This window comes from Eschrichtius robustus, chromosome 13, assembly GCF_028021215.1.
Source record: "Eschrichtius robustus isolate mEscRob2 chromosome 13, mEscRob2.pri, whole genome shotgun sequence".
NCBI classification, from domain to species: Eukaryota; Metazoa; Chordata; class Mammalia; order Artiodactyla; family Eschrichtiidae; genus Eschrichtius; species Eschrichtius robustus.
In genome coordinates, this window is record NC_090836.1 from 97,126,327 (window position 1) to 97,142,598 (window position 16,272).

At 53.7% G+C, this 16,272-nt stretch overlaps 1 protein-coding gene across 3 annotated transcripts; it reads right to left on the reverse strand.

Annotated features, from left to right (window-relative positions):
- Positions 1-2,189: 2,189 nt before the first annotated feature.
- DNAL4 (dynein axonemal light chain 4) lies at positions 2,190-14,049 on the reverse strand. 3 transcript variants are annotated; one of them, XM_068560404.1, is made up of 5 exons: positions 13,948-14,049; positions 6,330-6,537; positions 4,627-4,710; positions 3,240-3,338; positions 2,190-2,499 (listed from the first exon to the last, which is right to left on the reverse strand). In XM_068560404.1, the coding sequence occupies exons 2-5, from the start codon at positions 6,396-6,398 to the stop codon at positions 2,482-2,484; spliced, it is 270 nt and encodes an 89-aa protein (XP_068416505.1). In that variant the 5' UTR covers positions 6,399-6,537; positions 13,948-14,049; the 3' UTR covers positions 2,190-2,481. The 3 variants fall into 3 exon arrangements, with proteins under 3 accessions (XP_068416505.1, XP_068416504.1, XP_068416503.1); XM_068560403.1 differs by having other exon boundaries at positions 2,190-2,612; XM_068560402.1 differs by having other exon boundaries at positions 2,190-3,338.
- Positions 14,050-16,272: the final 2,223 nt, after the last annotated feature.

The window sequence follows — 16,272 nt, forward strand, 5'->3', positions numbered from 1 at the left end:
GTTCAATGCCACCTCCTCTGTGACACCTCCCCCAGTGCCCCGGGCAGGGAGAGCTGCTCCCTTCCCCGAACCCCACATTCCCCTGAACCCCACCGTCCCTCCCTGCTAGCAGATTACTTAAATGCATCCTGCTTTTCTGCTCCTGGGTCTGCCACCCTCAGTGGACTGCCAGCACTCACTGCCAAGGCCGGTGTGTTCCGATGCGTTCCTCACCGTCATGACCCTCTCCTGCTGCAGCCCCTGTCAGCAAATGCTTGTTGAATCACTGGCCATGAGCAAGGAGGGGCCTGTGAGGAAGGTCAGGGTGACCATGGCTGGCACAGGTCTCAGGGAGCAGAGGGAAGGAAAGCCACTGAGGTCAAGAGAAGAAGTGCCCGGGAAACACAGCTGTGACGGTCCCGGGTCACCTGGCCCGATCTCGACAGCGGGCACACCGCCCTCTGGGAGCAGGAGGGGGAGGCGAGTGAGGAGGGGCCCGCCGCAGCAGACAGAGGTGGCACCACTGTACTGAGTGCCTGCTGGGGCCGGCACTCAGTACAGTGCCGGCTTGTAAAACCTTGCTGAATTTCCACCCCGTCCTGGGGGAGCTGGGTGTCAGCACCCCATCTCCAGCTGGGAGGAGAGTAGCACGCCCAAGCACGCAGAGTGTACACCACAGGGGTACCACCTGCTCCAGGTGCAGGCCTGAGACTCCCAGCAACCTCAGGAGCTGGTTCCTTTTATCCCCATTTTATAGACAAAGCAACTGAGGCACAGAGAGGTTAGGAAGAGCAGGGCTGGGCCTGAGCCGGGTCTGTGGACCTCAGAGCCCACACTCCCCACTGCCACCCCACTGCCTGGGATGCAGGCTGAGCCTGTCTTACTTTTTGGCACCCACGTGTGGCGGATTAAAGGAGAGAACAGCCGCGAAGCCGGCAGTTACTAAACCAGAGCTATTCCAGGCCTCGGCGCCCCCTCTCCTTGTACTCCCATCTGCACGCCTCGCCAATCTCCCGGCAGCACCCGGCGTGGCACAGGGCTTGGGCCAGCGCAGGTCTGAGGTCAAGGAGCTGCCCCTCGCGCCCCCCAAGTCCCAGAGGGCCAGGACCCGCTCCACAGTTAGATCCTGATGGTCAGCCTTGGGGCAGGGACCCTGACTTCTCCTTCTTTTCTGCCCCATTGCACTGAGCTCAGGACCCCACGCACAGCGGCAACTCAGCGAGCACTTGTGAGGTTCTCAAGTGGACCGACGGTGCTCCTCTCCCTGCTCAGCCGCTCGGGTCTCTGAGCAGAGCTCAGCTGACTGACAGGGTGCCGTCCAGCAGAGCTGCTGACAGAACCTGTTACAACTGGACTCAGCCTCAGCAGGCTGTGACTGGGCCGGGGGCCAGGCCTGCCAGGCCTGAATGTCCTAGGTGGGCCATCTCAGGAGGCCCCGTGAGCGCAGGGACAGTGGGCTGGGGAGGAGGACAGGCTGTCCCAGCCCCGCCCAGACCCGGCGTTTTGGGGTGTGAGACTCAGAGTCTGGAGCCAGCCCCTGAGCTGAAGGGGCTTCTCGGGCCTGCAGCGCAGCCCCTCATCCTCAAGCCACTTCCGCCTCTGTGCGCTTGTCCCCACCGCCCCTTGGCCTGAAGCATCTCCTCCCTGGGGAAAATCCCTCTCCCTTCCAGAGTTGGTTTTCGGGGCTCACCCACCGGAGGCCCCCCGTGACTCTCCGGGCTGGGCACGGAGCCCCTCCTTCCACCCCACCACGTCCTGTCCTCTCTTTTATCACACCACTTTTCACATCCAGTTGAAACAACTGGGTTCAAGTGTTCTTCTGCGATAGACTGTGAGCTCACTGAGGGCAGGGTCTGTGGCTTCTCCATCTTTGTGTCCCCATTCCCGGGGCCTGGCACTCAGTGCTGCTGAATAAACATCTTTGAACTGAACTACATTATGTGAGACCGAAAACGTCTTTATAGTGGCTCAGGTTGGCCACCAACGGTGTCTCAGTCAGTATCCACGGGGCCCCATCCAACTGCACTCAGTCCGCACCCGTGACGGAACGGCGGGGGGGCAGGGCCTGGGCACGCGGGGTTGTGCCTGGGCACAGGGTTTCCGGCAGCCTTGCGGTCCAGCCAGAAGCTTCTCCGGGTTCCTGGGACCCAGCACAGCCTGAGGACACTGAGCCTGCCTTCCCCCCAACCTCAAGAGACTGTAGATCAAGGTCAGTTTTTGGTTATTTTAATAGTAAAAACCAAGACATTCATATAAATAAGACCGCTGTGTAAAATAGGATTCACCCTTCTACTAAAACCCTTCTCCCCACACTCAAAAAGAATATAGAAAACCCAGCAGAGATAAGAAGTACAAATCAGCATGCGGTCCCTGATGAGAAGTAAGTGGCAGGCCAGGTTTCCCTGCTGAAACAGGCCTCACGGCGAGGGCACCCCTGGCTCAGGCGTCTCACCGGAGGTCAGTGACACTTCGAGAAACGGCGCAGTCGCAGTTCCTGCACCCTCAGCCACTGGTTACCAACTGCACGGGTGAGGCAAGGTAACAGGTTCACGCGGCCTGGCGGCTGGGGAGCGGGGAGGGGACGGAGGGGGACAGGCTGCTCGGTCCTCACGTCAAAGCCCGGGGCTGTGAAGCTGTCGGCCCAACGAGATGCAGTGGCTTGTTCAGCCCGGGGTCAGGCCGGGAAAGGGGCTTCTGGGGCGGGGTGGGGGTCACCACTTCTCCGGAGGACAAGGAGAGAAGCGCCAGCGACCCCCGAGGAGAGACTCCCTCTCGAGGCCATCTGCATATGGCCTGTACAGCCGAGGACAGCGGACGCCTGCCTGCAGTGCTGTGGGTGGGAGCGAGGGGGCTCCCGGGCTCTGAGGGGTGAGCAGCCACTCGGAGAGGCGGGGCTGGCGTGTCCCAGTGCGAGAAGTTCCATCTCCCCCGCTCCTTCTACCCTGTCACATCTCCCCACCCCTCCCCTGCCACCCCCTCACACCCTGGGACTCAGCGTGAGATGGCTGCGAGCCTGGGGACAGAGATGTCAACAAATTCACACACCGGGCGCGGCTCAGGAAACGGTACACAGGACAAGAGAAAAGACCCCGGCTTTCCTTTGGAAAGTCAGGACCTGCCTGGGGCTGCTCCCCATCCCAGAGGAACAGCAGGAAAAGGCCTGCGGGGGACGGGGGCAGGGGCGGGGGACAGTGTCAGGAGCACTTCCAGACACACACAGCCAGGGTCCCCCCGAAGTACAGGTAGAGTAGGTTCTTCACCTCATGCGTGATCTCAAAGCCGAAGCCTTCGCCGATCACCACGTGCCAGGAGGAGCCGAACTTCTTGTCCATGGTCTCTTTGATCATCTTGGCGGCGCTCTGGAACCAAGAGGGTGCTCGTCAGAGAGGGAGAGAGTGGGCATGAGTCAACACCTCTCCGGAAAGCAGAAGTCTTGGCAAGGGAGAGGCCTGTTGCCTGATATTGCTGCTCTGCTTACGGAACCTTCGGACAGGGTTTCCGCACGGGCCCCCTCCTGCCAGGGGCTGTCGTTACACAGGGACGGAAACCCAGACACTATCTCATCAGTCAGAAGACACTGGCGAGGTGGCAGAGCGGGCATCGGGCCTGACACAGGGCCCCAGGCTGGAGCTCGGGCTCTGCCCTTAGTGCCCGCGTCCAGTGCCAGGGCCACAGGGCTGTTCTCAGCACAGAATGAACAAGCCCCCGGAGAGCACACTGCAGACTGCACGGATTACCATCGTCACCACGAGGTGTCAGGCTTGCCCTCAGGGAGCAGAAAGGCTTTTCCCCGATGGGTGTGGTGGGCTCTGGGACAGAAGCTGGCCCGGCTCCCTCCTTCCCGCACTCGCTCTTTCGAGAAGAGGTCTGGGCGTGGGGCGAGGCCCAGCCTCTGCGGGGTGAGCCCCCGTGCTCAGGCACTTGCTGTGCACTGGCAGCGCCCTCACCGTGCCGGGCAGCTCACCCACACCATCTCAGCACGTGTCTCCTCACGACCGCCCAGCGCGGAGGCAGCGTCCTTACCCCTGGCCATAGACTAGGCCACTGGGTGATAAGAAATGGCCTGTGCAAGGTTCAAGAGCTAGGAGGGGCTGGAGATGCGATGTGCACTTGGGCCTCCCCGGCCCGAAGCCTGGGTCCTCACTAGCCAGGGTCTGCCTCACCCAAGCTGCCATGACACTGACTTCTTTCTCGCTCACCACCAGACTGATGAATGACATCCCTGTGTCGATGCCGATTTGTCGTTATCGCCGGCACCTAGAACGGTGCCTGGCACAGGGATGTGTTTAACATCTTTTTTGCATGGATGAATGGATACATGAACGAATGCGTGGGCGGGCCTCTGTTCTCCACTGGGATGGAGCCAAGGGGAAAGGTACCCTATTCAGCAGCCCACCTGAGACTGGGAACATGGGCAGGGGCGTCACGGAAAGCCCTCTGGCTCTTCTCCCTCTAGGGCTGGGCGTGAGCATCGATCAGTGCCGGAGACAGCACCGGTGTCTCCCCTCACCGGCCTTCCCCACGGTCCGAATGCTTCCAAGGAAGGCTCTAGCCTGGTCCCAGCAGGACTCTCTGGAGCTGGCTGTGGGGACTGGGGCCACAGGGGTCACCAGAGACACGAGGGGCCGCCTGCACGGATGGCAATACCTCGTTGTTGTTGGAGAATTTCTCACAGGCCGTGACACACAGCTCCATGGTCTCCACTCGCATCTCCTCTGGCATGTCCGAGTGCTGGAGACAAGGCAGGGGACAAACAGAGAGAGCCTCAGCCTGTGACCTGCCTTCTGGGCTGGCCTCTGTCCCAAGCGTAAGGCGCGGACACCGGGGAGCTGCCCCGGCACAGCCCCGGGCAGAGCCCAGAGAGATGACCTATCTCCTGACGGAATCAAGCTAAGCCTTGCGAGCTCTTACGCCCCGGGCCCCTGTGCGACCAACGTGTTACAGCGACAGACACGGGATGAAGGCTGGCCCAGGCAGGAGCCTGCCGGCCACGGGAACGGTGTACCAGTAGCCTCAGAGCACAGCTGACTCGCCCAGAAGCCTGAAGAGGTGGTGTGGCCCCTCTGAGGGCTCCTGCTTTTCTTCCTGCCCCTCTGGGTGCTCCTTCTCGGGCCACTTTGCTGGATGTCTCGCCTCCTCTGGGCTTCGTCTCCACCCTCGCCTCTTCTCCAGCTATCTGCTCTCTAGGGACCCCACCCTGCTCCATGGATTTATACACCTTCTATGCGGGGAGGGTTCCCACACGTTCGTCCTTAGCTTTAACTTCTTTTTTGGGCTCCGGATTCCCATGTCCAACTGCCTACTTGACAACCTCAGATGTCTGAAAGGTAACTCTTGATTTTTCCCACAAACCTATTCCTCCGTCTTCCCTCTCTTGGTAATCGACACAGTTTTCTCTCCCACGCTCAGGACAAAATAAACCCTAGCAGTCACCCTTGGCCTGCTTTCCCTCGTACCCAGCATCCAATGCGCCAGTGAATTCTACTGCTCTACCTTCAAGATCTGTCCAGAACCCTACCATGTCTTGCCACCTCTACTCTGTGACCTGGACTCGGCCACCCTCATCTCTCTGGGCCTCTGCAATAGCATCCTGACTGGTCTCCCCACTTCCACCCTGGTTCCCCCAAATCCATTCTCCTTCCAACAGCTAGAGTGACCTTTTAGAAATACTGAACGTAAAACCGATCACCGTACTCCCACTCCTCTGCTTAAAGCTCTTTACTGTTCCCCTTTGAACTCAGGAGAGAATCCACATTTCTCACCGTGGCCCCCAGGTCTCTGAGGCCTGGCCCTGCTGTCACGCTGACACTCACGTCCTGCCACCCCCTCAGCACCCTGTTCCAGCCACGCTGGCCTTCTTTCTGTTCCTCCCAAATGCTGAGCTTACTCAGGCTTTCTGTGCCTGCTGCTTCCCCTGCTTGGGGAGTGTTCTCCCCCAGACTTTCACAAGGCTTGCTCCCTAACTTTATTCAGGTCTCTGCTCAGAGAAACCTCTCTAGAAGCCATCCTCTATTCTCCAGCCCCTTATACCTGCTTTATTCTTCTTCATAGCACTCATTACCTGAAATTATGTTCTTTAAACCTTTCTTTCATGTGGGCCAGGCCTTTGCCTTGTTCACTCCTATATCCACAGTGCCTAGAACAGTGCCCGATATATAGTAGGTGGCCTAAATAAATAATTGTCGAATGAATGAATGAATGAAAGAATGAATCACTGTTGACCCCTCGGTCTCTAGGTCTGGCCAGCAGAGCCCTTCTTAACTTCCTCCCACTGCTATTCTGCAGGGGACAAGCTCCCCCTGCCTCTCTCTAAGGTTCTGTGGGGCCTGCCTCCCTCCTCCGGGGCTTACCCTGACCAGAGGGAAGGTCTGCAGTCGTTTATAATCAGCCTCATCTTTCTTCCCTTCTGTTTCTCCCATGATCCTTCCTCTGTGACCAGGAGGAGAGAGTGGGGCTTTCAGGAGGTGCTGGGACTGGTAATTAAGACACACCCAGGAGATTCAGGAAGCAGGCCCAGCCAGCTTGGTGGGAGCAGAAAATGCCTTTCCCCAAGGGGTGCTGTAGAAAACAGGAAAAACCAGGAGAAACGAGTTGGCTTGAAAACCATACATCGCAAATTAGAAATGTCTCAGTAACAATCTGACACCTCCCCATCTCAACTCCTCTGCATCCTTTTCCAAATGGCCAGCAAGTCTGCAGACGGGAGGATGAGTCAACACGAGATGCTGGGACCCAGTTAAGAACACGTTGGTACGATGCTGCAAGCCCACACTGTCATCATCAAGACAAATACTGACTGCGGGCCAGGCCGAGGGTGGAGCCTTGAGCTCGCAATTAACGAACGTAGCTTCTCTGCATGCCCACTATGTACGCAGTCCTTGCTCCCCAGCAGACGTGGTTAGGAAGTGAGATGTCAGGTCACGTTCAACAGTCCTGGGTTTATGGGCAAACAAGTGCCTCCTTCCGCAGGTCCCTGCTCTGTGGGAGGAATGGGACCAGCAATGCTCTGTGCCCTCCCTGGCACGCCTGGCAGCCCAGCTCTTCTCATCCACTCCCTCAGGCCACCTGTCTGGCTGGCCCAGGAGTTGGGAGGCTTAGGCATCAGTACTGGTCCTACCGCTCACTAGCTGCATGGCCTTGGACCTCAGATGCCTCATCAGTAACACGAAGGTAGTCCAATCTATCTCAAGGGGCTGTTATGAGAATCAAATGAGACAGTGTACGCCAGGCACATGGTAGGCATTCAGTGAATTGTCCTTCCCTCCCTCTGGCTCCTGGGGCAATCACACAAGGATATGACTGAAAAGTTATAAAGCCTAATACACATGTATAGATTTTTTTTTCTTTCCAAATCTAGTTATGGAAAAACAGATGGGGCTTTTTCTAAAGAGACGGGCCTGGATCCTAAAGGACTGGAAGCAGTGCCGGAAATTCTGGTATTTCTCTTTATCCTGTAATTCAAAGAACTTTTAACCTCAGAAGTACTACTAATACAAATAAATACAAACTGCCATGTCGTTAAGCCCTTTGTAACCATCCTTCTTGGACAAATACAGCCAAATAATGTTATTCCAGCACGTCTCACGTTTCCAAATAAATATGCTTTCAGTGCACGGCCACCGAACCCTGAAGACGCCTAGCGTAGTGACTAACGGGCAGGTAACGACGAGTGACGTCTCTTGGCTTTCCTGTGGGCCAGACACTGTTCTAAGCGTTCCACGTGTATTTACTCAGCCTCATGCCACCAACGACCCCACGATATTAGGGCCTGCACGAATGCAGGGTCACTCAGCTACTGAGCGGCAAAGCTGGGGTTTGATCTGGGCACGGTCACCCCAACCCCTCCTCACAAGGCCTCCACACGGCAACGACACGTAGCGGGCGCCCACACGCCTGACCTCTAGGGCGTGACCACTAGCACGGCTCCTATGAGCCCAGCAGTGAGAGGAACGTTTGATCTTCCCTTTCAGTGTCTACTGGTCCAATGCTAACTTGACCCTTGTTTGGCCAAGCCTTGAGCTTTCCGTGCACTTTTTCTGGGCTGTGCTCTCAATCTTACCCCACCCTCTGATGCTGCAGAAGTCCTCAGCGCCACTCTGTGTGGTCGGCTCCCTTGAGCGAGGCTGGAAGCCTGGCACCGACCCCACGCCCCACAGCATTGGGTATGTTCTGAGTTCCCAGCGGATGGACAACTCCTCTTACCTCATCATCTGGGCATTTGTACCACTCAGATATTAGCAGTTTCTGTTTGTCTCTACATATAAGCCTGCAAATTACCAAGTACAATCTCATTGTCCTCTCTGCTGAAGTTTCTTATTCCACAAAAGCCAGTGAATCATTTCGTCCTTTCTCATTAATGTTAGGGTCCCATTGCACCCTGTCCCCCTAGCTGTCTTCGGTAAAGGCCATTTTACTGCCTCCTCCTCCACATCATCAAGGGGTGACAGAAGGTGCAGGCCACACTGATGAAAAAAGAACAAGGGCTTTAAGCTTCCACCGCCTCCTGAGGTTTTCAAGTGGGAACAACTTACAATGCTGAAGCAGCTGCTTAGGCCCCTTCCACCTGAATATGTCAACTCAATTCAATTCATCCTCTGGGCTAAAAAGCACTAGCGTGGAGGGGAGCTCGGAGGCAATTGTGCCTACGTCTGCCCTCTGGGAGGTCAGGGTCTGTGACCGCTGCTTGGACTCTGCTTCAACACATGGAATCCTGATGAAACAAGACTTCAGAGGTATTACCAAAGGCCATTCTTCAGGAACAAAGTGGAAAAGCCACTGGGACAGTTTTTTTTAGGGGGGACATCACCTTGTAGAGAAGAGAAAGTACAGGATCACGAGGCGGAATATTAAGGCTGGAATACTAGCTCTATAACTGAAATCAATTCAGCCCTCTTCCTTGCTTTGCAGCCTTGGGCAAGTAATTTAACCTCCTGAGTCTTGGTTTCCTCCGTGAAATGGGATAATCCCGCCTTCTCATTCTCAGAGAGCAGTGGAGAGCAGCAAGGAGATGCACGTGCGCGCTGTGAAATCGCAGGGCTCTCTGCACTCAGCATCGCACTGCTCTTACAGAAACCACGGAATCAGCCAGCACTTCGTCAATAGCATTCAACCGCATTGATTCAGGATCACGATTGCAAATACTTTTCCTACCCACTGCACGTACTCCTGCGGATCCAAAAGGAATGAGACTCACAGAATGAAAAGGAACAGTTATAGATGATGTGTTTCCAAATCCAGAGAGGTAGGAGAATTTTTTATGATGCTGTATCGTTATAGTACAGCTACAGTCCTTCAGCCACGATTTTAAAACCCTGCTGATAGAATGCAACCGAAAATAGCAGAACTAGAGGTTTTAATAACCTTATAAATCTTCCATGCAAATGAGTGTGTGCCTGACAGGATCAGGCCAGGAAGAAGTTGCGTCAGGTCTAAAAGAGAGCCCTTTAATAATGTAAGTGTGCCCCTGGCCAGGGCACTTGAATCTGCTGGGTACCAGAGCTCGACCGTCCCGGGGCCTGTCCTGGCGCACAGAGCCAGTGGCAGCCTTCCTCCCACTCTGCCCTTTATTCTCCTCCTTACCCAAGGGCCCCTCTGGAGCTTTACACAGCCTCGCCCGTGTCTGATGCGAGGCTTCTCCTAGGCAACAGGAGGCAGAGGCAGGGCTCTCCATCTCATCCTCTTGTCAAAGCCTGTGCCCCTTGTTCTTCTGTGGCAATGACCTCAGTCACTACTTATTATTTTGCTTTTGAAGTGTTTGGGAAGAATCCTTAAGAGGGTTAGGGGATGTGGGAAGGAGGAAGGAAAAATGAATGAATTCTGGGAAATAAGGCCAAAAGTGTCAGCCAGCACCCCGACCCCCACCCCAAGCCACTCAGCGCCTGGAACACACTTGGCTCGTGGACCACGGCTCGCCACCCCTTACCACCTTCCGGCATCCGAGAGGTGGGAGGACACGCTTGGAGCACGGCATCGTGCTCCACAGGCAGGTCTGACTTCACACCTCGGTCTGTCTCGGATAAGTGTTTACATCTCTAGGCCTTGGTTTTCTCATCTGGAAACTGGGCCTAAGAATAGACTCTGCCTCACAGTAAATGTCAGCTCTTGCTACTGGTGTGGAAGGAAGGGGAAGTGCAATGCCCTTCTTCATATCCCAGCCAACTAAACAGCTAAATGCTAGGCCAAACAAACCAACACTCACCGAGTTCCCCACCCCGGTGCTGTTAGTACTGAAGCAGGAAGGAGTCACAAGGAAATTTGGTAAACACAGTTGGGCCGGGGGCTGTGGTGTGGTGACACTGCGCTTTCACACTTACTGCCTCATTTCATCCCATAACAACCTGTGGGGGCAGCACCCGCTCCCAGTTCTCAGACAAAGACACTGGGGCTCAGAGAGGTTTGGGGGCTGGCCTGTGGGCACACAGCCAGCAACGACAGAGCCAGGATCGGAGCCCACGTCTATTCTTCTGACGCTACCTTCTGTGCTTGCTTTCCTGTCACAAGCAAGTAGGAAACAAGACAGTAACACAAATAATGTCAGTCCTCGGCAGCCACTGGTCCAGCCCCCTGTCCAGGCAGGCCTCCTACTTCCAGCCGTATGGGGGCTACACACACACTCGGCACCTTGGTTATCCTCCTGCCTTTCCCTGACACGTCTGCCCTCTGCCTTCTGGCCAACAAAGGGCAAAGCTCGTAAGGTGAGGAGAAAGGAACCTAAGGACTTGAGGGCATTCGTCTAAGATGTCAGTGGTGAAGTCAGGAAACAACACAGAAGATCTGGATTTCACAGTTTAAAATGCATCTGGGACTTCCCTGGTGCTGCACTGGTTAAGAATCTGCCTGCCAACGCAGGGAACATGGGTTCGATCCCTGGTCCGGGAAGATCCCACATGCCGCGGAGCAACTAAGCCCGCGTGCCACAACTACTGAAGCCCGCGCGCCTAGAGCCCGTGCTCCGCAACAAGAGAAGCCACAGCAATGAGAAGCCCGTGCACCACCAGAAAGAGTAGCCCCCGCTCGCCGCAACTAGAGAAAGCCTGCGCAGCAACAAAGACCTAACGCAGCCAAAAATAAATAAATAAATAAATGAATAAATTTATTTAAAAAAATGCATCATCTACTATAAAAGAAAGTTTTAAGAGTAAGAAAGAGATGATCGCAGGAGAAAGAACAGTCCTTCTCAAGAAAAGAGTTACCTTTCATGCACACAAAGGCTTTTTTTTCTCACATCACCCTTATTTTTTCTCATTTCACTGAGGTCCAGTGAAAACTTCTGATGTGTCTTAAACCAGGGGGAGGGAAGGAAAGAAAGAGGGAGCGAGGGAGAGAGAAAGATGGGGAGGTAGAGAGCAAGACATTTTCTTTGTGTATAAGATGATGCAATAAACGACACTGACTCATGTGGTACACCCTCATGGACACACCCAAATCCAAACATTTTTGTCAGGATACAAAGTACAACAAAAAGCCATAACTATCACAGACATCAGCTCCACAGGAGAACAGATGCTTACTACAGACAGCAGATTACACAGTCTCCCACCCCCCACTTTCCCACCTACCCCCTCCTTTCCCACTCAAGAGAACAGATTTGAACGTAAGGGACTAAGAACGACGTTATCACAGAAATGAATTGGAGTTAGCCCTGATTTACTTTTTGAAAAAAATCAGTCACAATCGCTAACTACTGGTGACAATCTCACAAGCAGTCACGACTCAGCAGTGCATCGTGAGTCCAGACAACCACCTGGGGCTGAAGGACTTGCTCTGTCCTCCTGAGCACCAAGTCCAATGTCTGACACATGGCAGAAGCCCAACAAATATCTAAACTGTAACTAAATTATATTTCATTTGCCCCCTGGGAAGGGAGAGGACCTATCAAATCCATTCAATAACATTTATTAAGCACTGACCTTGAGCAAGACGACAGGATGGGTGTTCATTTACTCCCCCTAAGAACTCTGTCAGACGGGCACTATTATCCCTGCTTCTCTGATGAACACTCAGGCTGAGAAAAGCAAAGTGACTTTCCACCCGGCTAATAAACGGAGGAGCTAGGATTCAATCAGCTATATATGACTTCAGGATTAAGCTTTTTCAACGACTCTGCTATAAAGAAGAGACAGTCTCTGCTTTCAAGGAGCATACAATCCAATATGACAGAGCAACACACATACACAAGGAATTAACTATGGTTCATGGCAGAAAGCAGTAAGTGTCACAAGCCGGGTGCAGAGATAGAGGAAATAGGAGAATTCTGGAGTGGGCAGAGGACAGCGAGAAAAGCTTGGTGGTAGGGGCAGCATTTGAGTCAGACCTTAAAAGGTGAGTGGGAATCCTGATGGGGGGGGCAAGGTGAGCAAGACCTTCCAGGCAGAGAGATGAACAAACACAGTGACGTCAAAGCAGAAAGCTCAAAGCATTTTCTGGGAAAGTCCAACAGTCCAATTTGGCCTGAGGACAGAACTTGGCAAGGGAGAGAAGAGAAAGTAGGCTGGGAAAAAAGACTGGGGTCAGGTTGTGGACATATAGCAGGGCCCTAAGACCCAGGCTTAAGAAGTATGGATATTTTTAGTGGAGAAAGAGAAGCCCTTTGGAAGTGTCTTGGGGGCTGGTGACATGGTTGTGTTTTGGGGCAATTATTCTGGTGGGCTGGGTTAACAGGAGAGACTGGAGGTAGGAACACCAGTTAGGAAGCTACAGCAATGGCCCGGGTGACGGGCATTAAAAACTTGAACCAGGATGGTGGCTTTAGGCATAGAGTGTGAGACCCTTGAGAGTGTGAGAATCAAAGGCAGAATCAAAGACTTGACACTGCCTAAGTGGGATGGGCATGGCAGAGTGACGGAGGATGCCCCAGGAGGATGGTGATGCCACTGAGACAGACAGGGGAAGTCGGGTAGAACTGATGGATAGATAAAGATGCGGGCTGGTCTGATTTTTGAACTCCTGAGTTTAAGCTGTTGGAGAGATACACAAATGGAGGTGTCTCATCAGGAGCAGGGAATCATGGAATCATGAATTATCAGGGGCAGGCCATCAAGCCCAAGTGCCACATCAATATATCAATCTCTATTCCAACCCCCACTCCCAAAGTCTCCCTAACCATGGAAGCCCAGGAGAAAGATCAGAGCTAGAGATGTGGATTTGTAGGAGAAACGGAGAAATGACAGCTGACCATAAGGGAGCTGGTGACACTTCTCAGACGGGGAAAATGTGCGGAAATAAGAGACAAAGGAAGGAAGTTCATATTATCCTCAGAATCCCCAAAGGAGATGTGCTGCAGTATCCTAATTCTGTATATACTCAGACTGGACTCCAGAGAGATTAGGTAACTTGCTAGGGTCCTGTAATTGGGGATCCAAATTAGGTTTGCCAAGTCCTTTTCACTACACCCGAAACTTCCCAAAAGGACCACATCGTCAGGGAAGCCTACAGTTGGGTCAAAGAATCACATCCTAGAACGTCAGCGTCAAAGAGACCTTAGAGATCATTCAACCTAACTTCCCGTTTACAAATAGGGACACTGAGGCCCAAAAGGGAAATGACCAGCCTCGAGTCCCAGCACGTCGTCAACTGCCCAAGTCAAGCGCTCTGGGTGGAGGCGATGGCGACCACCCGCCCACCCGCGGGAGGACGGGGTTACCCTGCGAAGGATGTGGGATCAAGGCGCAAGGAGGAGTTGGGTTAGGGAGGACGTGGGATCGTGAAGCTGGAGGGGACCTCGGGAGGGTAGGGAGGAGCGGCCTGCAGAGTCGCGACGGCGAAACTGTCTCGACAGAACTCGCAGGTCCCCGAAGCGGTGGTGGAGGGAAATGGGGGTTGGGAGGACCTGGAACTGGGGACCAACAGGCAGGAGGCTGAGGTGGGGCCTCCGCGGTGGGCGAGGCCCCGCCCGCCCCGCAATGCCTCCCGGCCCCCCTTCGCGCCGGCCCTCCCCGCCCGGCTGCCCACCGCTCCCCCGGGCCTCACCTGCTCCCGCGGGGGCCGGAGCCAGGGCCTCAGCGAGCACACCCCCGCCAGGGTTGTCAAGGAGGGAAACAAGAGTGTGTTAGCAACAGCAAGGAAGTCTTGCCCCCCTCACCGGACGTTGACAGAAATTTTACTTCTTATTGGTGAATAAAAACGTCAATCAATGTTGAAGGGCCCACAACGTAGAGATTTGTACGGAAAGGGGCGTGGCTTAGAGGTTGGGGAGGTGGGGCTTCACTTATAGTTGTCTTAAGTGGGCCTGAGGAGCCGGGCACCTTAAGAAGTTCTCGTTTTAGAGAAACTTTGAAAAGCAGTATTGCCTGGGGAGTTTCTTTTAGTCATTCGAAATAACAAATGCAATTTGTCGGTGTCGTGACCCTAAGATGCTACTTTATTGGGATCTCAAAAGCCTAATATTAAGTAGCATTATGTAGGGCTTTTACAATGAGTATCGCACCTGGTTCTCACCACAATGGGATGTGGTTACGAATACTATTCGAATAGTATTCGTAACCACATCCAACTGAACTAAGGTTCAGAGAGGTTAAGTAGCTTGGAAAAGGAAAAAATCAAGGTTAAGTTCCTGGAGAAGGAACCCAGGGGCTCTCGCACAGCAGCACACCCTCATATAGTTGACTAGTCCTAGCCCGTGGGAGACATTGTACCATCTGACCTAAAGATACCATTGTCCAGAGCCTGCCTTTTCTTTCCCTTAGGAGAAATTAATCTGAACATATGAGTACAACTAGGGAGAAGGGAAAGGGGGGAGGGGAGAAGAACCTGCAGATTCAATTATTTGATTGGTGGATCAAAGGGTCAGTGGGGTGCTCCATATTTTAACCATTTACCCTATCATGATGGGTACTTTGGGTGGAACCCCACTTCACATCCATTGGCATTTACTGGGAACTCAGCCCTGGCCAGGTGCTGATGATTCAGAGGGGAGTAAGATGAGGACCTTGGTCCCAGAGAAGGCACAGTCCGGTGTGGGGAAAGTCATGTCAACAAATAGAGAGTAATTCATTCTACCTGTGCTCCGGTAGAGGTGTGGGCAAGGTGCTGGTTCTCTCCAAGGAGGGAGGAACTAACTCTCAGAAGAGGTGGTGCTTGAGTTGGCTGAGTCTAAGATGACCAGCGGCTAGGAGGGTACACACAGTTCACTGGGGAACTGCTGGTGGCTCCATGAGGCCTGGGTAGATGATGAACGTGGTGCAAGTGGGAAGGGGGATGGTGAAGACAGTGGAGGTGAAGATGCAGAGGGAAGTAGGGTTTTGAATGCCAGGTTCAGAGATGTGAGGTGAGAGTGGGGGAAAGTAGCTGCTGGAGGGTTTTAAGTAGGGCAGAAACATGGGCAGATTTGGGTTATGGAAAGATCACTTGGATGGAGAAGATGGTAGACTGGATTTGGAATGGGTAGGTGAAGGCAGGCACAGCAGGTTTAGTTTTGAGTCTTGGAAGCTTGAGGTGCGCCAGGCCTTTGCCAATTCCCAACTTGCCTCCCTGGTGTGTTCTGAGGGTCCACGGGACATCTGACTCAGCCTCCAGATTTCCTCAATCCTCTTTGCCGAGTTTCTCCAAGAGATGGAAGGTGGCCTTTGAGGGGGATGAAGCTCTTGCTTCCGCCTCTGATCCAAACTTCTCCCAAAAGGGGTCCACATTTGCTGTCTTCTCTTTCTCACCTCCCATTCATTCTTCAGCCCACTGCAATCTGGCTTCCACTCCCACGACACCACCAAAATTCCCTCTTCCATGGTTACCAGTGACCTCCTGAAGAGCAGAATCCAATAGACCCTTTTAGTCTTTATCTTAGTGGACCCATCCCCCTGCTGGCATAAATCTGTCGACTACAACCATCTACGTGAAATTCTCCACCCCAAAGATAGTGCCTGCAGAACTCTTTACAATGCAGATTCCAAGACCCCACAGCATCAGAATAGTGAAGGGCAGTAATCTGTATTTTTCACAAGCACCCCTGGTGCACACTCACAACTGAGAATCACTGCTCTATCCTAACACCTGGGGCACCTCATTCTCCTGGGTCTCCTAAAAACTCTCTTCCTTTCTGGCTCCTTCTTCCTTTGATCTCTGTGCCCACCTTGACCCTCCTCTTATCAATGGTCTCAAATTCCTTCCTACCCTAGGTCACCTCCTCATCAGCAGGAGTTTCCCTTAGTCATGCTGCCTAGAGTATTTACAGGAATTGAGGGTTGGGTGTGAATTTTGGAAAACCTCTCTGGTGATTCCAAACACTCTTCCAGGGAGTTATGCCACCCCACACACATCTTGTTGAGAATTGCTACCTTAAGGACTGCCCTTTGGGGATCT

What these genes read in the sequence shown, in the direction of transcription:
- DNAL4 (XM_068560402.1), bottom strand. Translation starts at nt 6,398, where the DNA reads ATGGGAGAAACAGAAGGGAAGAAAGATGAGGCTGATTATAAACGACTG. An exon ending in AGACCTTCCCTCTGGTCAGG is followed by an intron (nt 4,711 to 6,329) that starts GTAAGCCCCGGA and finishes CCTTGTCTCCAG; the next exon opens with CACTCGGACATGCCAGAGGA. An exon ending in AATTCTCCAACAACAACGAG is followed by an intron (nt 3,339 to 4,626) that starts GTATTGCCATCC and finishes TCTTGGTTCCAG; the next exon opens with AGCGCCGCCAAGATGATCAA.